Source organism: Lagenorhynchus albirostris, chromosome 2 (genome assembly GCF_949774975.1).
Source record: "Lagenorhynchus albirostris chromosome 2, mLagAlb1.1, whole genome shotgun sequence".
Taxonomy (NCBI): Eukaryota; Metazoa; Chordata; class Mammalia; order Artiodactyla; family Delphinidae; genus Lagenorhynchus; species Lagenorhynchus albirostris.
In genome coordinates this window covers 24,559,713-24,584,535 of record NC_083096.1, presented here as the reverse complement: position 1 = coordinate 24,584,535, position 24,823 = coordinate 24,559,713, and the positions used below count along the sequence as shown (strand labels likewise).

The window sequence follows — 24,823 nt, the reverse complement described above, 5'->3', positions numbered from 1 at the left end:
TGTAGAGGATGCACGCACCTGACAATCTACACCAGACACGTGAACTAACTTACGTGATTGGACATGGGGACGCACGTTCGCATCTTTGAAAGTTTGCAACTTGAAGGTTCATAGGTAGGGGACTTACTGTAAAATGTTAAAGCCAGAATCTAGGTGGTGATATACAGTGTTCACTATAAATTCTTTCAATTTTACTGTATGTTTGAAAATGTTCATAATAAAATGTTAAGGGGAAAATACCATCATCTCACCTTAAAAAAGTATCCTAATAGTCTCATAAATGTTTTTGTTGTTGTTTGGTTGTTTGCTTTTAGAGTAGATTTGTTTAATTCAGAATCCAAATGCAGTTTACACGTGACATTTGGTTAATATATATCTTCGTTATTTTTCTTTGTTTCCTGTTCATTGTCATTGCTGGGATTCAACAAGAGCCAAGGCAGGCAAGATATGCCTGGAAAAAGTGTAAATTATTTCACCAGAGCCAAGAGAATTTAGGAACTCTCATCAAGCTGCTTATACTAGAAGAGGTCATCTATGCTTCCAGAAAAACTCAGTGTCCAAGAGGCTGTGCACAAGAGGTCTCTATTTGGACCCATATATGGCAACAGGGACTCAAAACTTTTGATCTCAGAAGCAGACATTGGGCATCAGGAAGGTATCTAACAAACATGGGGGACCGTTTGAGAGATGCACACTCCCATCTTCCTGTACTCTTAAATGATGCATTGCTCATAATTAGCATGCAGAGATTTGACAGATGAATGAATGGCAGGGTCTCAGTCCCTGTTCTCCTGGGTTGTTTCTCTCATGAATCTGCGTGTAAGAAGTGCACCTACAAGAGAAGGCATGAGCTCCCCAACTGAAGGTTTAAGACACACAAAGAATGTAGGATTTCAGTTATTGAGATGGTATGTGAAGCCAGGATAACTCGATGTTGAGTCATAGAATGTTGGAATGACTTAAACGTTTCCTGATTTGAGTTTTTGTGTACTGAGCCTGGTGTTGAGGATATTCGAGCCTCAACTAAGAAGAAGAAGAAGAGAGCGTCAAGAATCAGAAGTAGCCTACTCCATGCATAGCATTTTTCTTACTAAGCAGGTCACCCACTGTCCCTTGCTTGGCTAGTGCACAGAGGCTAAGGAAACTTCATAGGCAGAGTCCCTTACTTGAAAAGCTCCTTTCCAAGGCCCTCAGTTTTCCTCAATGAAAAAAGAAAGCAAGCAGTAGTCTCAGGCATGTGGAAGCCATGGACCACTGGGGGTCATCCTCTATTCCTTAGTGGCAGTCTCAAGATTGTCAGCAGTCCCTCCACATCCACATATTTGACCCCAAGGAGAAAAAGCTAAATGAGTCACTACTTGGGACCGCTATGATCCCGGTTTCACTCACCAACCCAAGACCATCCTGGCAGAGGTAGGTTTCACGAAGTGGGGAGGACCAGATACTTCAAGGAGCTGGACTTGGGACAGTGTGGAGGGAGATCAAAGGGCTGGAGCCCCAAGGGGCTCACTCTTAGGTGAGAGGCACCACCAGTGCAAGACAATGCAGAGAAGGTAGAGACATGGAATCACGAATTAGTTTAGAGGCTGAAAGAAAAAATTTTAAACTATTAATAATCAGAAAAAATTTCAATCAACCAACATAGAGGGAAGGTTGAATTATCTTCTCACTCTCTCTATAGAAACTGATACTATAAAACTGTCTTGCTCTCTGGGCTCAGAATTAGTTTGTGGTAATGTGGCTAAATGCACTAAAACGGTCAGAATTGTTAGTAAATACGGGACTGTAATGGTGCCTCCTTCAGGGAAATTGTGAAGAAAATTGAAATCAGCGAGCACACCAGCCAGCACAGCTCCTTCTGTGGTAAAACCAAGACGAAGAGACAAGCTGTGGGGATCTGGCACTGTGGTTCCTTCATGAATGGTAGCTGGTGGTGCCTGGACCTACAATACCGCCCCTGCCCTCACAGCCATTAGAAGACTGAAGGAATTGAAAGTCCAGTAGAGGCTCCACCATTTGAAACATTGCTAGCTTATAATAAATGGGTAAATTTATTATAACAACAACAAAAAAAAATTGTTGTCTTGTGAAGAAATGATAAAGAGTATGCAGCCAAAAAATGCAGGGGAAAAAATGTATCACAGGGCTCTATCACAGCTAATAACAACATATGTTACTTTTTTCTGGATTTTTTGTTGTTTGTATTTATCAGCTTTTAAAAATTTATATTTTTGTTTCTTATTCCAAATATTCCCTTTTGTACTTATAATTTAAATTTTTTATTTTATTTTTGGTTGCATTGGGCCTTCGTTGCTGCACGTGGGCTTTCTCTAGTTGCGGCAAGCGGGGGCTACTCTTCGTTGTGGTGCGCGGGCTTCTCACTGCGGTGGCTTCTCTTGTCTAGGCACGCGGGCTTCAGTAGTTGTGGCACGTGGGCTCAGTAGTTGTGGCTCGCAGACTCTAGAGCGCAGGCACAGTAGTTGTGGTGCACGGGCTTAGTTGCTCTGTGGCATGTGGGATCTTCCTGGAGCAGACCTCGAACCCGTGTCCTCTGCATTGGCAGGTGGATTCTTAACCACTGCGCCACCAGGGAAGTCCCCTTATATTTGTTTTGTTTTAATATTTATTTATCTGTGCCAGGTCTTAGTCGCGCCTTGCGGGATCTCCATTGCTGCGTGTGGGATCTTTGTTGTGGCATGCGGGATCTTTTATATAGTTGCGGCGTGAGAACTCATAGTTGCGGTATGTGAACTTATAGTTGTGGCATGTGGGATCTAGTTCCCTGAGCAGGGATTGAACCCGGGCCCCCTGCATTGGGAGTGTGGAGTCTTAGCCACTGGACCATCAGGGAAGTCCCTCCTTTTGTACTTATATTTGTATTCATTGTTTTGTATCCTTTTTCTTAAAAGAGATCCCATTACCCAAAAGAACTGAAAGCAGGGACTCCAAGAGATACTTGCACACCAGTGTTCACAGAATTACTCACAATAAGTCAAAAGGTAGAAACAACCCAAGTGTCCATCTACATTTGAATGGATAAATAAAATGTAGTATATACATACAATGGAATATTATTCAACCTTTAAAAGGAATGAAATTTGATTATGTTACAATGTGAATGAACCTTTAAAATATAATGCTAAGTGAAATAAGCCAGACACAAAACAACAAGTACTGTATGATTCCACTTATATAGGGTCCCTGGAATAGATATGTTCATAGAGACAAAAGCTATGGGCCAGGGGAGAGGGGGGAATGGAAAATTAGTTTAATGGGTTATAGAGTTTCTATTTGGGATGATGAAAAAGTTCTGAAAATATATAATGGTGATGGTAGCACAATGTGAATGTACTTAATGTCACAGAATTGAACACTTAAAATGGTTAAAATGGGGGTCTTCCCTGGTGGCGCAGTGGTTGGGGGTCCGCCTGCCGATGCAGGGGACACGGGTTTGCGCCCAGGAGGATCCCACATGCCACGGAGCGGCTGGGCCCGTGAGCCATGGCCGCTGAGCCTGCGTGTCTGGAGCCTGTGCTCCGCAGCGGGAGAGGCCACGGCAGTGAGAGGCCCACGTACCGCAAAAAAAAAAAAAAAAAAAAAGTTAAAATGGCATATATATATTCTTACCATTTTATTTATTCCACAGTTTTAAAAGGGGGCTCCCTAAAGTTGTTTAAGCCTTAGGCCCACAAACTTGGATCTGTTCCTACCAATGGAATAAACAATTCCATAATAACACAAATATAACATTTTAAAATGAGAATCACATATTCAGTAACAGAAGGGTTAAGGGTGTTTTTCTTTTTTTCCTCTTAATAAACGAGATTCATCAAACTATTGGAAAATGGGAAGTTCTGCTTTTCAGAAATCCTAAATGATAAATCACAAACATCAGATTCCAGATTTTCTATACAACGACCACTCAGAAATTAAAGATGGCTGACTCATACTGTTCTTTAAAGTTGCCTAGGAGGGGGCTTCCCTAGTGGCACAGTGGTTAAGAATCCACCTGCCAATGCAGAGGACATGGGTTCAAGCCCTGCTCCAGGAAGATCCCACATGCCACGGAGCAACTAAGCCTATGCGCCACAACTACTGAGCCTGTGCTCCAGAGCCTGCGAGCCACAACTACTGAGCCCGCGAGCCACAACTACTGAAGCCTGCGCACCTAGAGCCCGTGCTCCGCAACAGGAGAAGCCACCGCAATGAGAAGCCCGCGCACCACAGCGAAGAGTAGCCCCCGCTCACCGCAACTAGAGAAAGCCCGCGCACAGCAACAAAGACCCAACGCAGCCAAAAAAACCCAAAAATAAATAAAATAAATAAATTTTTTAAAATGCTGGTGTATATATATTAAAAAAAAAAAGTTACCTAGGAGGGACCACATTATGGTTTAGACATGTTATAGAAACAGAAGTCCAGAATCCCTAGGCACTCATTCCTATCCTGCACTCAACAAATTCTTGTGGAAGTTTCTTTTGTATGAAAACAGTAAAAGAAAGTTTATTTTAAAGAGAACTGGAGGATGTTATGAAAGTTTCATGATATGTAGTAGAGATTTCTATACCATAAACAATGAGGAAATCCTGGAGCTGACCTTTTTTCTCAAAGTTTTGGAGAAATCTTCTTTAGAGAAGATTTGATGTTTCCAATAAAAATCCTTACTAACGTGCTTTACAATTAGCTTTCGCCAGGAATCTGAGTTGAAATTTAAAAATATACTCTACTTGTTCCATTACTTTCATATCCTCACTTTAAATGAGCAGATAAAAACCAAGAAGAGCATAGAATGTTGTGCCTTATTCCCCATAAACCCAAACTGAAAGTTTAACACACTATTTTATTAGCAAGAGGTAAATTAAGTAGTAGTTATAATTTTTTTTTTTCTTTTGGCTGTGCAGCAAGGCATGTGGGATCTTTGTTCCCTGACCAGGTATCAGGATTGTACAGGCGCCCACTGTGGTGGAAGCGCAGAGTCTTAACCACTGGACCACCAGGGAAGTCCCTTATAAACGTTTAATACAGAATTACCCAGCAGTTTTAATAATAAACTGAATGAACATTTAACCAAGAATTACTGGATTATTTTTAAAGTCTATTACATCTCACATCAGGTAACTAGAATTCCTCTTTCAAGCTTTAGAATGGTGCAAATAATATACTCACAGGTCATGGAATTAAAGAAACCCTTCCTTTTATACTAATCCAAAGGTCCACACTTGTGGCTTGGAGATCACCAGCCACAGTCATCACTTTAGGAGCATGCTAATTTTTAGTAGTTAAACTCAGAAGAGTCCCTGTATTAATGTAGAAATGGGATGTTATTGATGAGTGTTATTAAGATAGTATTTATATTAGGACTCTGGATTAAAAGTGATAGAATTCCATCCCGAACTAGTTTAAACAAAAAAAGGAAATTGGTTGGCTTCGGGCATTTTCTTGGCTTTGGACACGTGTATGGCTGGAGTCAGGGGTTCAAATGTTATCAGAATGTTGTCGCCCTATTTCCATGCTTTCTCTACGTTGACTTCATTCTCTAGAAGATTTTCCTTATGTGGTTGGCAAAGGAGAAATTTTCTTCCCTATAGGAGATACACTTTGGACAACACATTGTCAGATAATTACATAGGGTATTACAGAGAAGAAGCCCACATAGTTAACTCCTTCTGTTTTGCATGTGCAAAATCAAGACCCAGATAAGTAACCTGCTGAATGCCATTCTACAATTTAGTGATACAAGAACAAATGGTAATACTCCACAGTAACAAAGAACATTTTTTTTTACCCTACTAATGTAGAACATGCATATTTTGGTCCCAATCACTTTCTGAATTTATGCTGACTGCATTCTTATTTATTCTAGAGAAAAACATCTATTTTTTTTCTTTATAACTTTATTCATTTTATTTATTTATTTTTGGCTGCGTTGGGTCTTCACTGCTGCACGGACTTTCTCCAGTTGTGGTGGGCGGGGGCCACCCCTCCATTGTGGTGTGCAGGCTTCTCATTGCGGTGGCCCCTCTTGTTGTGGAGCACGGGCCCCAGGCGCGCAGGCCTTAGTAGTTGTGGCACATGGGCTTCAGTAGTTGGGCTGCGTGGGCTCTAAAGCAGAGCGCAGGCTCAGTAGTTGTGGCGCGTGGGCCCAGCTGCTCCATGGCACGTGGGATCCTCCTGGACCAGGGCTTGAACCCGTGTCCCCTGCATTGGCAGGCAGACTCCCAACGACTGCGCCACCAGGGAAGCCCCCAAACATCTATTTTCTTATCAATATTTCTTACCTACCAATATTGCAAAAACGGACACACAAAAACTTCCTAAATACCACTGAAAGGGTCTCCTGTTGTAATAACTCAAGTTCTTAGCTCTCCTAGCAATCTTTGAACCAACATGATCTTACCTGCACACTCTGGAGCCTGTGTGCCGCAACTAGAGAACCTGTGAACCACAACAAAAGATCCCCACACGCTGCAACAAAGATCTCATGTGCTGCAACAAAGATCCTGCGTGCCACAACTAAGAACCAACGCAGCCAAATAAATAAATTTTTTTTAAAACGAGTTGAGGACTTCCCTGGTGGCACAGCGGTTGAGAATCCACCTGCCAGTGCAGGGGGCACGGGTTCGATCCCTGGTGCAGGAAGATCACTGCAATGAGAAGCCTGCACACAACGGAGGGGTGGCCTCTGCCTGCCGCAACTGGAGATAGCCTGTGCATCAGTGAAGACCCAACGCAGGCTCAGTAGTTGCAGCATGAAGGCTTAGTTGCCCCGCGGCATGTGGGATCTTGGTTCCCCAACCAGGGATCAAACCCACATCCCCTGCATTGGAAGGCGGATTCTTAGGCACTGGACCACCAGGGAAGTCCCCATACTCGACCCTTTATCTAGGCTAAGAGCAAAATGTGCTTCTCTTGTACTTTGATCCCATTCCTTTTCTTATGAACATCAGTTAATCCTTCTGAGCTATATTTAATATGTCTTTCTCAGCTGACTTCATTCTTGTAACCTAGTAACATGTTTAAATGTCTCATCTTAAAAAAATAAACTAAGAAATATAGGAACCCATCTCCCAACTCTGAATTCTCTTTTTTCTTGCCTTACACAGCCAAGGTTATTACAAATCATACACTCCCACCATCAGGGTTCTGCCTACACCCCCTATTTGAAAGTGGCCTGACCTACTGATTGCTAATGATATTGGCTGTAAATTTTTAGTTAACTTAATTGGCCTTTCCAGAGAGTTCAGTTCCTATTGATGCCTCTGGGTTTTTACTGTGTAACAAGGCTACCTTTAATTCAAAATTCTTGGGGCACCTGACTGCTACCATGAGCAACTACCCCCACATATTAAGCTTCATTAATTACTCATATCTTTCAGTGAATAGACAACTGTAAATTCGTTTTTTTTAAACTCTTGTTTTTTGAATGCAGAATGAAGAGCACAGAGGTCTCTGGCTACCTATATATGAGGGAGTGGGGGAAGATAATGCATTACACCAACACTTATAACTACCACTGTCAAGTTTCTACACTAAGCCCTTTTTCGTAAATGATTTACTCCTGACAAGAACCCTAATATATGCCACTATTACCCATTAGGAAACCAAGGCCTTAGAAGAAACTATGGTGAAATAAATGTTTTAGGAAGTTAATATAGCAGTAATAAACAAGATGTATTGGAAGATGAGAGAGAGGTAGTTAAGAAGTCCCAGGAGAAATTTAGGCCTAAGGCATCGGATTGAGAAGACAGAACGACATTATAAAGATTAGGCAGATTATGTAATGGCAGGATAGGAATTACAAGAGAAAAAAGGATTTAGGGCTTCCCTGGTGGTGCAGTGGTTAAGAATCCGCCTGCCAATGCAGGGGATGTGGGTTTGATCCCTGGTCGGGGAACCAAGATCCCACATGCCGCGGGGCAACTAAGCCTTCACGCCGCAACTACTGAGCCTGCGCTCTAGAGCCCGCGAGCCACAACTACTGAAGTTCACGGGCCTGGAGCCCGTGCTCCACAAGAGAAGCCACTGCAGTGAGAAGCCAGCAGGCCGGAACAAAGAGCAGCCCCCGCTTGATGCAACTAGAGAAAGCCCGCGCGCAGCACCAAAGACCCAACAAAGCCAAAAAAAATTAAAAAACAAACAAACAAGGATTCAGAGTTTCTAGCTGGACTGAACTGTGAACCAAGGACAACAGTAGGGACGTTGGGAAGAACTGGTTTGGCTAAGTGTTATTAAAAACACACGCCTTACAAAGAGTTACTAATAATATGCCTTAGGTATTATGAAGTGTTATAACAGCAAAGAAATCTAACAGAGATTAGATGTCTCAGGTAAAATCTAGTAGCTTCTTCAAAGAGCTAAGAAAATAAATATTCTTAATTCCATTTAGGTTCATGTAAAGGTCTAACTTCAGATGAACTTTCTTGATGGAATGAAAATGCATGAGAGTTTTGAATAACACAGACTGAATTACTCACTGAAAGTACATTGACTATATGTGACGGAATTTAAAGTGAATAAGTTAGGGTCAATTTTATGTTTGAACAGATAGGCACAAAATCTTATTACTTAAAATATTTTAATTTCTAAAAAAATTTAAACCATATTAAAATTTAAATAATTTCATTGTACAGTACTTGATAATACATTTCAACAAACTGAAAAGTAAAAAACCCCACTAAATCAGTTTACTTTCCAAGTTTAATTACGTACAAACTCTTCTGCTCCCCCAGGAGGATATAAAAATCGACAGTGAAAATGGAATATTTAAGTATAATGTAAGATATTTGGCCAAAAGAATTTCTAAAACTAAATTTCATCTGCTAATACCCTATAACTACCAGTATGCTTATAGTAGATAGGAATTTAAAACAAAACAAATCCAATTTGATCAAATCCACAATTAACTGAAGTTTTCCTTTTATTCAGTTTGAATAAAATAGCAGCCATTATTTTATCCAATACAGTAATGGTATCAATGGCACAAGAATTGATCTGCCTAGCTGTGCAAAACAAGAACAGTTATCTTCTGTTGAAAGGATGTGAGTTTTTCAAACTCAGTTCTTTTTCATTTGCGCCATAATTTCCAAATAAATAAACAGCTCCAGTTAATGTCTTATCAGTCCACTTCTCTATATGATTACATCTTCCATGAAGTCATCATATAGCCACTTATAGTGATCATCTTTGGAACACTCTATGGTTTCAAAAAGGTGCTGAAAGTCTTCAGGGTACATATCTATTACTTTCACATCTTTATTTTTTTTAATTTGCTTCAATATATGCATTGCATCAATTGGACTCAATGAACTGCAAAATAAATACAAAGTAAATGTGCTTAATTCTTTATCATAACAACTGTCAGTTAATATTGATAGAGGCGGCTTCTAAGCCCAATTTAAAATGCCTAACTTATTATATATAATTAATCTTATTCAGTTTAATAGCCTGCCTATTATATATAGCTTTAACTATGTCTATTCCTAAAGTTCCATGGCTTGCCTGTAATGAAAAGAGCTGATTTAGGCTTTAACATGTTCTCATCAGTTCTTAGGCAAATTCTAGTTTAACATTGCCCTTAAAAATTCTTTTGCCTGGGCTTCCCTGGTGGCGCAGCGGTTGGGAGTCTGCCTGCCGATGCAGGGGACACGGGTTTGTGCCCCGGTCCAGGAAGATCCCACATGCTGCAGAGTGGCTGGGCCCGTGAGCCATGGCCGCTGAGCCTGTGCGTCCAGAGCCTGTGCTCCACAACGGGAGAGGCCACAACAGTGAGAGGCCCGCATACCGCAAAAAAAAACAAAAACAAAATTCTTCTGTCTACCTTTCATCTTTTAATTCTCCTTGCAAAAATATTCTTAACTCTATTTAGGTTCATGTAAAAGTTTAATAAGTAAACATTTAGGTTCATGTAAAAGTTTAATAAACAGCAGGAACTACTGTTTGTTTTCAGAAGAGGAATTCATTTTCACATTTTTATGTAACAATTACTGTGAATAAATTATAAAGCAGAAAACTGCCTTATTCTATTAGCCTAGCAAGAAACGACCAGTGAGCCTCTGACAATAACAAGTAAACAACTGTACTAAAATATTTTGGTGGAAAATATTTCCAATACTTTTTGACTGTGAATGGAATCTTGGTCAGAGCCGTAAACATCTTTTCAATCCACAGGCTCTCCAAGGCAATTCTTAACATTTTAAACCACAGTTTATCATACGTGTATTCCTTAATTTCCTACACTCCTGATATTTTCATTCAAAATAGCCACTATCACAAGGTGACAAGATGAAAAACAGATGACTTTTACGGGTCTACTGCCACTTTTAACATTTATTTTTACATAAATATTGTTCAATCAGCAGCTCATTCAGTTATACATTAAATGATGATCAAATTAATTAAAATGATTATTTATTTGCCCATCCTCTGACAGTACTTTGAATGACTATGGGCTGATGAGTACATGGTAAAATGCATAACTTCCAAAACTGTACACATCAGCCCTACGTAAAAATTATATAGATACAAAGCAGGCAGTAACAGTATAATTTTTATAAGGCTTTAGGTAGAAACATAGAATTTGATCCAGAGCAGGACTAGGGTGGTATAATGATCTGTGCCTACTTTGCCTAGGAAACAGAACCACTAACGACAGGCAATGACAAGAGGTGGATGGTGGGTATGCTACCACTAATGCCGGGGCAAGCAGCCAGTTCTTCGTGTAGTTAAATTAATCCTGACAAAGATAAAACAAATTGTAGGCATCCCTGGTTGTTTTTTCAAAGAAGGAAAAAAAAAATTAAGCTCAGGAGATTATGTGGAAAATATATTTTCCTCAAAATGTGTACCGGCGAGAATGAAGTATTTTGTACAAATAGATGAGTGAAAACATGGTACCTCACTGTTAATGAAGATATAAAAAATATAAAAAACAAAGCTCTAACATGAAAGTACAATTCGCACATTAAGTTGCTACTTTTATATTTGCTTTTATTTTTCTTACTTACTGTAAATGGTCTATTAGCTTGGCATTGCGTTTCATAAAACACTGCCTTAACATGTGAAAAAACACATCATAGTTAAAAGGTGTTAAGGTTCCTGCAAATAAATTCCTATGAGGAGTCAGTTGAATAAAACACAGGTTTTGTTCTAATGATTCCTGCAGAGAAAGGAAAATAAAATGTGTTAGTCATAAAATATTGCCAGTGCAAGACATTGTTCACTTACGCATTCAAGCTACCTTTTTGAAGAGGCAATCACAATACACCCTGCGTGTCCCTATAGGTTATTTTTGGATGTGACAAGAATGCAAGGCCCCAACTGCTCTTAACCTGGGCCATTCCTCAGGGTTGTTTGCAGTGAGTCACCTTGAGGGATGAGATAATGTCTCTCTATAGACTGACATTAATGTTTGCTAAAGAGAGGTGGATTCCCCCAGCTCTGTGTTCCTCAGCTGCAGTGCAAACCCACTGCACGCACACCACACAACTACGCAATATCATATTATTCCGCAGGACACAGGAGTCTGTGTCTTTGCCCAGCACCCATGAAACGGTAACAGCTTATTAATTTATAAGCAGGGAAAAATGAAATCCTAAACGTGACACTAGCATATGCTGAGTCTCTTCTGTATTTGAGGCATTAACACCAGATCCTAAGCATAAAAAAAATTATTGCCGGGCTTCCCTGGTGGCGCAGTGGTTGAGAGTCCGCCTGCCGATGCAGGGGACACGGGTTCGTGCCCCAGTCCGGGAAGATCCCACATGCCGCGGAGTGGCTAGGCCCGTGAGCCATGGCCGCTGAGCCTGCACGTCTGGAGCCTGTGCTCCACAACGGGAGAGGCCACAGCAGTGAGAGGCCCGTGTACCGCAAAAAAAAAATTATTGCCTTATAATTTTTAATTGGATTTTTAAAAAATATAGGGTTAGCAAACTATGGTACATGGCCTGCCTGTTTCTGTATAATATGGAGCTCAGAACAGTTTTTACATTTATAAAGGATTCTTAAAAAAACAAACAAACAACAACAAACCCACAAAGAATATGGGACCTGCAAAGCATAAAATATTTACTCTCTGGCCCTTTACACAAAAAGTTTGCCAACCTGCCTTAGTATATAGTATTATACAGGTTAAAATAAAAACTGCATGTGACTTCATGTAACATTAAGATGTTTTTTCCTCTAAAATTATTCCTCAGAACAGAGGGAGCCTTATGTTTGAGTTCTTAGGAAATCTCACGTATTAGCTAGTAACCCCTTATTTACTTTATAATAAATACCTATGTATATACATATTTAAACATAAATACTGTTTGTGGAAGACATGTTGGCCAAAAAAAATTTCAGTCAATTCTGGTTTCTAGTTTTGAATTCCTGTAGCTGAAGAAATTAGTAAAAAAGGAAGGCAATAAAATTTTAACATATTTAGCAATTATCAATTAGGGAGGGGAATAACCTCACAATTGATAGCATTATATGTTGTTAACAAGTCTTTTGAAGGTGACTTTATTTTTTATTTATTTTTTAAAAAATATTTATTTACAGTAGTTGTGGCTCACGGGCTCTGGAATGCAGGCTCAGTAGTTGTGGCGCACAGGCTTAGTTGCTCTGCAGCATGTGGGATCTTCCTGAACCAGGGCTTGAACCCCTGTCCCATGAACTGGCAGGCGGATTCTTATCCACTGTGCCACCAGGGAAGTCCCTTGAAGGTGACTTTAAACAGCATCTTGTAAATAGATTTGGAGTTACAGATATAGGTTTACTTGATAAGTAGGGAAAAAACAACTTTCCTGATGTTCAACAAATGGTTATATGTAGCTTAGGAAAAAAGTTCCAGTGACAGCACAAAAACATGGCTTCAAAAAAGTATAAACCTCAAACCACTTGGATGGAAATGGAGATCATGTGCTTTAAAAAACTGTTAAATATCTAAAAGCGCTTCTGTAACAATTATGAACACACCGACATCAGACATGTGAAATATCTGAATAAAATTTTCTCTTAAAACATAACATTTGGTTATTTCATTTTCATCCCTAAAAGTTTATGCATTTATGTCGGCCAAAAAAGTGTTTTAGCTTTTGACACTGTCATTGAGAAAATGGGAAAGTGTCCTATATGCAGGGTTATTAATTTCAGGGTCATTTGGATAAATTCCTACTGGTATCAAGCCAAAATGTATTACCCCTATTCTGTTTTGTGAGGCTACATAAGTTACGTTTATGGATAGTGAAACAGAACTAAAATCACAAGGATCACTGATTATTCTAAAATCAGAATATTTCTAAATTGATAGTTTTCCTTTAGCGGCAAGAGCGAGAAAAAAACCAAAGTAGTAAGCAATGGGAAAGTCAGACTGAACTAATACGCTGAGATTAGGGAATCATTAGCATTTAATCCTGAAGTAGAACTTCTGAATTGAGTCCGAAAATTGTTTTTAAAACTTCAGCTACTTTATTACAACTTCACTATAAGTAGCCCTATATAATCTAAATGGAGGATCACTCTATAACATAATCACTTTGGTTCTTTATGAAGGGAAAAAATAAACAAAAATCAAAGCCCAACCCCTAGGGTAAGAAACAAGATGTACCTGTTAGTGAAATAAACCATTATAAGTAGTAATATTATATATATGATTTATTAATAAGGTATAAAATCTTGTTTTCAGTTTATCAAATTAGATGAATAAACATTTTAATATTCATGTGTTTTCCAAATTTGAGAGGTATTTTCATTTCAAAAGTTAAAAATAGAAGTCAGGGGCTTCCCTGGTGGTGCAGTGGTTAAGAATCCACCTGCCAATACAGGGAACATGGGTTCGAGCCCTGGTCCAGGAAGATCCCACAGGCTGCAACTAAGCCCATGCACCACAACTGCTGAAGCCCGTGCGCCTAGAGCCTGTGCTCCGCAACAAGAGAAGCCACTGCAATGAGCAGCCCGCGCACGGCAACAAAGAGTAGACCCCACTCACCACAACTAGAGAAAGCCCGCATGCAGCAAAGAAGACCCAACGCAGCCAAAAATAAATAAATAAATTTATATATTAAAAAAAAGTCAGAATCTGTGTTTAAGTCTATTACTATGCTAGCATTCATTGTATAAACAGCTGAAAAATATAACTCCCTTCCAAAATAATTTGAATATATTAAAATCAATAAGATATGTTTAAAAATTTTTCTAGATATTCTAAAATTAAAAATTTAAATAAATACAGAATACCAGATAATGCAAAAGAAAACAAAGACTGTTACATTAGAGGAAAAAAGGGAAAGGTATTCATTCGTTCTTACCCTATGCTTTTGCTTTGCCAGCTGCCCATTTGCGGTATATGTGCCAAATGATAAGCAAGACTCCTTGAGTGAAGATAAACAAAAAGAAAACATTTCTTTCAGTTCTCTTTGTGCAAAGTGCCCCACATTATTACTGCCTTTAAAATTGTCTTGCCTAAACAACATAATGAATTAAAGCCAAGTCTCCAGTCTAACTGAATGTAAGAAAAACAACATGTGACAGTTAAATCATATACATTTCTCTTCTCTCTCATTTTTTTTGGATAAAGAAAAGGGGAGTCAAAGGTCTAGCCAAATACTGGTAACTCTATTACTTGCTTAGATAAAAGAGAGTTGCCCTTAATATAATTATGCAAATACATTCTAAAGTTATTTTTAATAGCCAGCATATTACAGTCACAATCAGTTTAGGGTCTATCAGATCAATTATGGGGATGTTTTTGCCCTACCTTAGTGGAAAAACCACTGATATGAATATGCTGGGACATGTAAGGAGATAGACAAAGAAACTTGTGTCAATTTTTAAAAGGATCATTGCTTTCTTGTATCTAACTTTTGTACATACAATTTTGTATGTGAAGCAATTTTAAAAGATGACCCAACTGAAAAATTATTGTGTGTGTGTGTGTGTGTGTGTATAAACACATATACACACATTAAATTCCAAAATAACAGCATTTGACACAGACTTAAAAGACTAAAACTTATAATATTGGATGTAAGGTCAGAAACGATAATTTATTACTAATTGCAGTGGCAACTGACGTAGAATGAAAAATGCAATTGTTGCTCATCTGTGAAACTCCCAGCAGCTCCAGGAATGTCACTAAGTGGAGGAAGGCAAAGCAGCAGCAGCAGCAGGCACTGCAGCTTCCCCCCACACTTGGTCTATCCACAGCAGTTTAGGGCACTGCAGTGGGCACAGAGAAGACCTCACTCCCATCTACCAAACCCACAGGAGAGGAAGACCTGCAAGACCTTGGGAATTGGATTCAACAACAGACCATCCAGTAGTAGATATATAATGGACAAATGTTAAAAATGCTGGGTCTAGAAAGACCTCTCCTTTCTGGAGGTTAATACATGGCAAAACTCAACATAGGGCTTTTGAAAACAAATACTGCAGAAAAAGAAAACTGTCCTGAAAGCTGAGGTCCTCAGAGGGCCTTCTATCAAGAAACTAGCCAAAAGCCAGGAAGAGAGAACTGAGATGAAAAGCCAACAGAATGAGAGGAGATCAATGGGGTTAAGAAGGATTTTAGGGAAACCAAGAACTACAGTACCAAGATTACAATATGTAGTATAGGCAGAAAGCAGGGTCAGTGCCATGAAGGCTAAATGTGAAAAAGATTTCTGGGAATACAGAAAAAGGATGAGAGTATGACAGATACGAAAGACAAGGAACAGAGAGAGCCAACCTAAGAACCTGATACATTCTGGAGGAAAAAAACCAGAATCGGAACAAAAGCTAAAATCAAACGAGATAACATTCTAACAACTAAGTATGCACTGAAGGTCTTAATGTGTTCCTGGACAAAAGCAATGAAGAGACTACATAGAGGAAACACTCTTTTAAAATTAAACCAATATATCCTCGGAAGAACAAGGGCTCATAAAATATACAAACATAGGGCTTCCCTGGTGGTGCAGTGGTTGAGAGTCCGCCTGCCGATGCAGGGGACATGGTTTTGTGCCCTGGTCCGAGAAGATCCCACATGCCGCGGAGCGGCTGGGCCTGTGAGTCATGGCTGCTAAGCCTGCGCGTCCAGAGCCTGTGCTCCGCGACGGGAGAGGCCACAACAGTGAGAGGCCCGCGTACCGCAAAAAAAACAAAAAACAAAAAACAAACATATTCTGTATAAAAACAATTTGATATATACTCTAGTCTACTAAAATAAAAAAAAGAGAATGGGTAAATTATGGTATGAAAGAAATGGTATTTATTGTTTTTTTCTTATGCTTTTAGGCCTCTATTAAAAATGGCAGACACACACACACACACACACACACACACACACACAAAATGGTAGATACTAGTCTCATGTGGCTACTGAACATGTGAAATGTGTCCAGTCTGAATTGGTTGTAAGTGTAAAATATACAATGGATTTTTAGTACACAAAAAAGAATGTAAATTATGTAATAACTAATTTAAAAATATTACACACTGAAATAATGTTTTGAATTGAGAAGATTCAATAAAACATAATATTAAAATTAATTTCACCTGTTTCTTTTTTACTTTCCGTAACCTGGCGACTAAAAAAAATGTAAAACTACATATGTGGCTTGCATTGTCTTCCTATTAGACAACTCTGATCTTGCCTAAGGAAATAAACTAAAAAGGGGAATGCTCTATAATGAGGTATTATAATCATTAAAAACTTAATTTATAAAAACTTATTATATAGTCTTAAAAACTTAAGAAAAATGTTTAGATAGAAGGGAAAAAAAATCTTATAATTAACTATTAGCTATTAAATAAAAAAATAATATAATCTCCTCTACACAAAAAAGAAAAAACAGGAAAAATAAAAGACTAAAATTATGCCACAAACAACAATAGTGACCTCTGGGTGGTAGCACTGTAGTGATCATTTTTTAAATGCTTTTCTTTCTTTAACATGTCTCACATTTTTACACTGAGAATATATTAGTTTTACAATGAGAGAAGTATATAAATATTTGTGACAGAAAAACATCAGAATAGTGCTCTATTATCTTAAACACTTGGAAAAACAATAAAATTAATCTGGTCACAGAAATACAGCCTCTGAAAAACGATGAAGTTCTTTGTTGAAATTTAGAAGGATTTTACTCACTGTATGCAGGAGCTTAATCCCGCAAGCTATTTGACAGAGCACACTTAATGCTTGATACAAGCTTGGATTTTGGGGATTTGCCATTATTTTCTAGAAAAAGGAAAACAGAAGTTACATGTTATACATAGCTATAGCCAATCAGTCAAAATCCTATGTCAGATCTTAATACCTTAATGATATCTAGAAATGAAAGAAAATTAGAATTAAATGCAGAATCTTAACCATTTCAAAGAAAAGAAAGTCTTCTTAAACTTTCATATTGAAATATATCATCATGTACACTTAAAATATAATGTATTTGAGACTGATTTCCTTTAACCATATCACCTATCAGGGCAAATTCTCATTAAACAAAAAGTGACACAGAAGTGTATAATTACTGTGGTGAAGGGTAAGTGTGATAGAAACGTGCATTAGCTGGGCTATTAAATTTTGAGTCAAGAATTACTTAGGCTGACACTTGAGGATCAGAGGTACCTCACTGAATGAAAGGGCACTACAGAGAGAGAAAACCAAATGTGAAAAGGTCCATGGTAAAAGAAACATTAGAACATTCTACTAGTAGCAAGATGAAACCTGACGAAGCATTTCCTATTTCTCTTCCTTTCATTCCTTCACGTATGCACACAGCCTCAAGGTTCTGAGTCCCCTACTCTCTTCCAGGGACAGTCACTATTTACTTACTATTTGGATCTTGGTAAGCAAATCATCCTTTCATCTCTTGCTTTCATCTCCCGCCGCCCCCCATCTCAACCCATAGTTCTCTTATATACAAATAAGCATTTCCAGTTATCTTGGATTATAAGATTAGTAACATGAAGCATTCTGGGCAGCAAAGAAACATAACTCTCAAGGACTTCAGGAAGCCCTTTGATTTCAAAGAACAAAAAGTCTAAAACCCTATGTTCACTACAGCATTATTCACAACAGCCGAGAAAGGTATATAACCTCAGTGTCCACCGGTAGATGAATGGATAAAGAAGATGTATATGTTTTACATATACATATATACACACACATATAACTCAGCCATAAAAATGAATGAAATCTTGCCATTTTTGACAACATGGATAGATCTAGAGAGTATTATGCTATGTGAAATAAGTCAGACAAAGGAAGATAAATAAATATGATTTCACTTATATGTGGAATCTAAAAAACAAAACAAATGAACAAACATAAAAACAGAAACAGTCACAGATAGAGACAACAGAAGGTTGCTAGAGATGAGGGGGTGGGGGAATAAGTGAAACAGATGACAGAGATTATGAGGCACAATCTTCCAGTTACAAAATAAATGAATCAGGGGGATGAAATGTACAGTGTGGGAAATAGTCAATAATAATATAATATCTTTGTATGATGACAGATGGTAATATATAAACATGTCATCATTTTGTAATATACAGACATATCAAATCACCATGTTGTATAGCAGGAACTAACACAATGTTTAGGTCAATTATATTTCAAAAAACAAACTCATAGAAAAAAAATCACATTTGTGGTTACCAGAGGCAGGGGTGGAGGGGAGAGGGAACTGAATGAATGTGGTCAAAAGGTACAAACGTCCTGTTTTGTAGTGTACAACTACATAATTAACACTGTGGTATGTTACATATGAAAGTCGTTAGAGAGTAAATCCTAAGAGTTCTCATCACAAGGAGAAATATTTTTTAATTTTGTATCTATATGAGATGATGGATGTTCACCACATTTATGATGGCAATCATTTCATGATGTATGGAAGTCAAAACATTGTACTATATACCTTAAACTTATACAGTGCAACATGTCAATTATATCCATTGACGGAAATGGATAAACAAAAGGTGGTGGGGTGGTGTCTAATTATATAATGGAATATTATTCAGCCTTAACAAGGAATGACATTCTGACACATGCTACAACTTGGATGAACCCTAAAGACAGTATGCTAAGTGAAATAAGCCAGACACAAAGTGGAATACTGTATGATTCCATTTACATGAGGTATATAGAATAGTCAAATTCATAGAAACAGAAAATAAAACAGTGGTTACCAGGGGCACAGGGGCGGGGGGGAGATGGGGAATTTATGTTTAATGGGTACAGAGTTTCAGTATGGAATGATAAAAAGTTCTGAGAATAGATGGATGGTAATAATAGTTGTACCACAATGTGAATGTACTTAATGCCACTGAATTGTACACTTAAAATAGTTAAAATGGTAAACTTTATGTTATATATATTTTATCACACAGAAAACCTTTTAAAAAATAATACCTAAAGAATGCTCTATAGAAATTTAAAAACAACCTTAGTACTCTCAAATGTCATGAGCTCAAATTAAAATCACACAGATTAAGACTACTCTGAGAAAAATCGCAGAACATTTAAAACAAAAAATTAGGTACTTGTTAATAACCTACCCGGCATTCCTTTTCACTAATAAACAAGTTTAGTTCTAGTCGTCCATATTTATATATAGAAGTACAGGAATATAGGTCATGTAAAAGTTTCCAAAGTGCACTTCTCTCATGTTTAGGTGGTAAGATCCCAATTGCTTTTAAAGGGGCACCTGTTAAGAATACAAGCAAAAATATTTAAATAAATTCTTAACACTTTTTTCCTACGACCACATTTTACTGAGTCAAATTAGGTTAACAAACTATATTACTTTAAGGTTATTTCGATCAAAACTAGGCCTTAGCATCTTTCCTTGATCTGGAACTTGGCTTCCACAAAACTGCTGATTGTATCTAGGTGAGGGAAAAGCCATATTCAACTTAAGAGCAACCACCCATAAACTGTGTAATATAAACATGTACACAAATCTCAACAAATCTGGTGTACTGCTAGAGAAAGCTGACAAGTTATAAGGTACTTGCTTCACTGAATGACAAAAATCACCTTTTGACCAAGGCTGTGCTTCTATTCCCAAATACTGAAAAAGCATATCTGAAGTCATAACGGGAGGTGTTAGTATTCCACGACTTCTAGGATCCAGTTTAAAGAAGTCACAGTAGACCACTTCTAGTCTTCCATTCACCTTTTTTCCTAAGGACTAAAGAGAGACAGAGAGAACATGTTTAGAAATTTCAGTGTTAGGCAGACCTTGTAACAATTCCAATATCTACTTCAAAAAGTAATTCTTATAAAAAATATTGCTACCTCAATAAAGAGGCAAAGAAAACATTACTAACATACCCTAAAATGTAACAGTTAATAGAAATGAATTAATGTCTGAAAAGTGAATATAATATTACCAAGAAAAAGCACCCAAAATAGAAACCTTCAACAAATTATTACATATCCTTTTACTTTCTTTACTTTATCTAAATGGTTTCTGTTATTCAGAGCTGTGATTCATCTGCTAGTCATGGGAAGATGTTTTAACAGAAAATAACAATAAAAATATTAAAGTGAAAGGCAGATAGATGCAAGAGAGCATTCCTTTTTTCCAGAACAGTTTAGTTAGTCCTTCACCAAACGAACTTAGCTCACTGTGTAGGTCACTCTCCATTTTCCTCTTAATTTTTCATTTACTTTTCGTAAAGACAGAGCCAACTATAGAAGGAAAACTCCCTGCACACTAGAAGGTGTCCAATATACCTCAATCTTTTAACTGCCCTGATGTGTTCACCTGGCAGTAGCGCTGGAGAACTTAGTAGTGAGAGGAAGTGTTAGCTATAGACCCTACAAACTTAATTCGAAGTTACAAAAAATCAAATAGAAGAGAGCAAGGTTTTGATGTGCACACTGAGGTTCTCATGCACAGAAAATTCTACTGGTATTTATCAAGGTTTTAATGAATCTGCAATTTAAAGTTATGAGTTAAAAAACCTAAGTTTTCTTAACTGTTTGAATTCAACCTATAAGTATGGTTCTATTCCTAAATTTAGTAAATTTTAATGATTACTTTCAAGAGAACCCTTGAAAAAAACTAGTGAAAGGAACAGACTGGAGGTAGAAACCACGTATTTTTGGTCATGTTAATTTTGAGATGCCTATTAGGTGATTGAAGTGGAGATGCAGGTAGGAAGTTATAGAATACTGAAGTCCAGGCTGAAGACATAAATGTGCTGAAATAAGACACAGTTTACCACAAAAGCTGATGTCTCTTCATCTGAACACATACAGATATTTCTGCAGCAATAGTCTTCACAATTCAAATGAGATATATCATGATTTATTATTTTTTTGGGTTTTTTTAAGATATTTTATCCTTTTTAAAAAATTGAAGTATAGTTGATTACAATATTGTGATGATTCATTATTACAGAACACAATTGGCAACATGTGTCTCTCTAGCACATCCAGATAGGAAAACAAACTGTTCCTGCTTGAAACATTGTTAATGTGAAGTCCCAGGAATTTTATCAGGGAAATGGAGTAGGGGTGAGAGGGATTTTTTTTTTTAATTAATTAATTTTTGGCTGCATTGGGTCTTCATTGCTACGCGCGGGCTTTCTCTAGTTGCAGCGAGCAGGGGCTACTCTTCGTTGTGGTGCGCGGGCTTCTCATTGTGGTGGCTTCTCTTGTTGCGGAGCATGGGCTCTAGGCACACGGGCTCAGTAGTTGTGGCTCGCAGGCTCTAGAGTGCGGGCTCAGCCATTGTGGCACATGGGCTTAGTTGCTCCACGGCGTAAGGATCTTTCTGGACCAGGAATCGAATGTGTGTCCCCTGCACTGGCAGGTGGTTTCTTATCCACTGCACCACCAAGGAAGTCCATGGGATTTTAAATTTAGATAAAAATCCAGAGTCAAGCATTATCCTTGAAAATAATTTTAGTTCTTAGGAGCAAAATTGTGAGCCTTTGGGTGGCTAGAAGCACTGTCTGCTAAGAGCACCACTTCAAGGCCCTGATTCAGGGCTGCAAAGGTTCTATATAAATGATTACTTCTCTTTTATTCTTGCAAATATACATCAATTCACACAAAACTTTGAATGGCTTTTCACTTTACAATGAGTGAAAGAACGTGTACTAATGGCTGAGCTCAAGTTAGTGTTGGTGGGGAGGGGGGAATAGGGAGTTAGACGTTTAAATTTTGCGCTTACATTAACAGCTTCAGAAACATTTTATGACTGATATTCCTGTAAGAAATACTGTGAGGAATTCTCTAGTCCCTAGTCACTCTATTTCATTGATTCAACTGTTTTTAAATTGAGACTACTGTTATCTTGATCTTATAGAAAAGCAACCATTGTGTTACAGGATAACAAACTGTAAACAGAAGGACATTTTAATACCACCTTAATTATTTTGTGAACATGTAGATTAATCTTCAGAAGTACCCCTCGTTTAAAGACCAAGATAAGAGCTATTTTGTTTTTAATTTCCAGGTTGAAATTACAGATGGCTATGTTTACTAAATCACATTTCATGATCTTGAATAATTTTATGGGTTCTTTTTCTCTTCATGTTTTTGGAATTCCAGCAGATTTAACATCAATTAAATAATCTGAATTCAAAAACCCTGAATTCTTTCAGTTGTAGAAAAACAACCATCTAATGTGACAGTTATATTTAAAAAAGCAGGATTTTGTATACATTTTCATCATTGTTTGTTGTCATCTTGAACTTTCAGATAACACTATTTTACATGGTTTCAGGAAGCTGGCACATGGAGGAAAAGTTTCCTGAATTGAATCAAAAGATTTATAAAGAAGGGAAGAAGAGAAAGAGAACAAAAAAGAGGCTGACAATGATGCAAGGAATTTCCACTTTACTGTTATGTGAACTTGTCAGCTATACATGAAGCCAAATTCACTAAAAAATCCATTTGGATAATGCCTTTACTCCATGCAATTTATTCTGAATACACCAAACTTTTCTTGCCTCTGAAACCCTAAGTCCAGAGTTAACACAGTCCCGTTAACCTAATCTTAGCATTCCAATTAGATTCTAAGCTCACTTATCCCCTTCTAAGAAAGAAGAGGCACAGCATAGCCTGCTAATACGAGGAAACAAGCCTAGAGATACCAGTTATACATTTTGTTCAGTCACCCATCTGTAGCAGAGCTAGAACCAGAAAAAAAGTCTCTGAATCCATCTTTCAGTCATTCAACAATCATTGATACTGTGTTCTAGTCACTGGGGCTAACAAGATACGGCATAGCCCCTATAAGTGATTGTTTAAAAATAAACTGTGTGGGGCTTCCCTGGTGGCGCAGTGGTTGAGAGTCCGCCTGCCAATGCAGGGGACACGGGTTCGTTCCCCGGTCCGGGAAGATCCCACATGCCGCGGAGCGGCTGGGCCCATGAGCCATGGCCGCTGAGCCTGTGCGTCCGGAACCTGTGCTCCGCAACGGGAGAGGCCACAGCAGTGAGAGGCCCGCATACCGCAAAAAAAAAAAAAAAAAAAAAATGTGTGCTTAATTTTACTTCCCTAAACCACTCAAAGGTAGCTGATTGAACAATAAATTATTTTTAGAAACAAAAATATACCTTCAGTTGTGGAATAAAAGCCTCGTCACTTTCAAGGGCAATCACTTTGGCACCACTTTCAAGCAATGCTCGTGTCAGGATTCCAGGACCTAATGTATTAACAGAACGAAAAGTTTATTTGCAAAAGAAACAACATAATCTTTTTCAATATCAAAGAAATTAGATGTTTTACCTGTATGATATAATTTTAATTCTCACAACATTCCCAAAGTGGATATTACACTCCTGATTTACATATAAGGAAACTGCGGATTAGATACAGTCACTTGACTCCACCATCACAACTGGAACGCGGTGCTGCCTGGCTTTGAATCCATTCCGTCAAAGACCGCAAAACCTGCGCTCCTTACAATGTTTCACTACCTCTCAAGAAAAAACAAACAAACAAAATAGTTGCCTCTAGCTTACCACTTACTCATAGACTCTCTGGATACTTTATCATCAAAGATATTGCCAAACCTAAACAGAACTGACTCCCCATGATAGGAAATGGTGCTTAAAAAAATTATTTTTCAAAAAGTCTATAAATCTTGTGTTCCCGGCATCCTGCTGAGGTCTATAGAAGATGCACGAAAGGGTAAGATAAAAGTTCTTTTGGGAAGATGGTGAAATCTAAAAGCATGTTTTATCAAAACAGTTTGTAAAGTGCAAACTGCTACGGAAATACCTTGTGGAGTGATGATTAACAGAGGCCATATAAGCTGCTTAAAGGAAGAGGCCATGTTTTACACAGTCTGCAAAAGTGAACATCCAAGAAAATGAAGGCCACGAGGGTCTCACCTGGATTGCATTCCAGGAATAGCTGGCAAGATTTTCGTTTTCCCCGTAGGATCCGCACCAAGGTCTCAGCCACTCTAGGGCTGGTTATGTACCGCTTGGTCTCTGAGCGGCATCTGTAAACACGCGAGGACGATTTTCCAAATCCCACACTGGGCATCAGGTGCGGGTAGTAGTCAGACAAGCCACGGCGGTTCCCCGCCGGGACGTCCATCAGCCTCACCGCTCCCGACTTCAAAATGCAAAAGCGCCCAGCGCGGGTCAAGGCTGACAGCATCAGCCTCGAAAGAAGTCCCACCCCTGGGACCCACATTCTCACCCTCTAAGGCCTGTCCCAGTGTTACCCAGGGTCGTTACATCCTCGACGAACTCCATACAGGGAAGCCCATGTGCTACATCTCCTTGCCCCGGGTCTAGGCCGGCGGAAGTAAACAGGCCAACCTGTGCGTGCGAACGACCTCTCCATCTTGCCTTTGCCGTCACTTCCGTTTCCGTACCGGCGCCG

General features: G+C 38.5%; 1 protein-coding gene and 1 pseudogene across 3 annotated transcripts; one reads left to right on the top strand and one right to left on the bottom strand.

Moving 5' to 3' along the window:
• Positions 1-534: 534 nt before the first annotated feature.
• LOC132515377 (60S ribosomal protein L37a-like) lies at positions 535-2,004 on the top strand (annotated as a pseudogene).
• A 6,599-nt stretch (positions 2,005-8,603) lies between these two features.
• Positions 8,604-24,823, bottom strand: TFB2M (transcription factor B2, mitochondrial). Of its 3 annotated transcripts, XM_060128402.1 has the most exons (9): positions 24,638-24,823; positions 24,322-24,434; positions 23,542-23,630; positions 20,003-20,156; positions 19,522-19,670; positions 17,111-17,200; positions 14,289-14,351; positions 11,004-11,155; positions 8,604-9,306 (listed from the first exon to the last, which is right to left on the bottom strand). In XM_060128402.1, the coding sequence occupies exons 1-9, from the start codon at positions 24,691-24,693 to the stop codon at positions 9,129-9,131; spliced, it is 1,044 nt and encodes a 347-aa protein (XP_059984385.1). In that variant the 5' UTR covers positions 24,694-24,823; the 3' UTR covers positions 8,604-9,128. The 3 variants fall into 3 exon arrangements, with proteins under 3 accessions (XP_059984385.1, XP_059984363.1, XP_059984374.1); XM_060128380.1 differs by having other exon boundaries at positions 24,322-24,776; XM_060128391.1 differs by lacking the exon at positions 14,289-14,351 and having other exon boundaries at positions 24,322-24,776.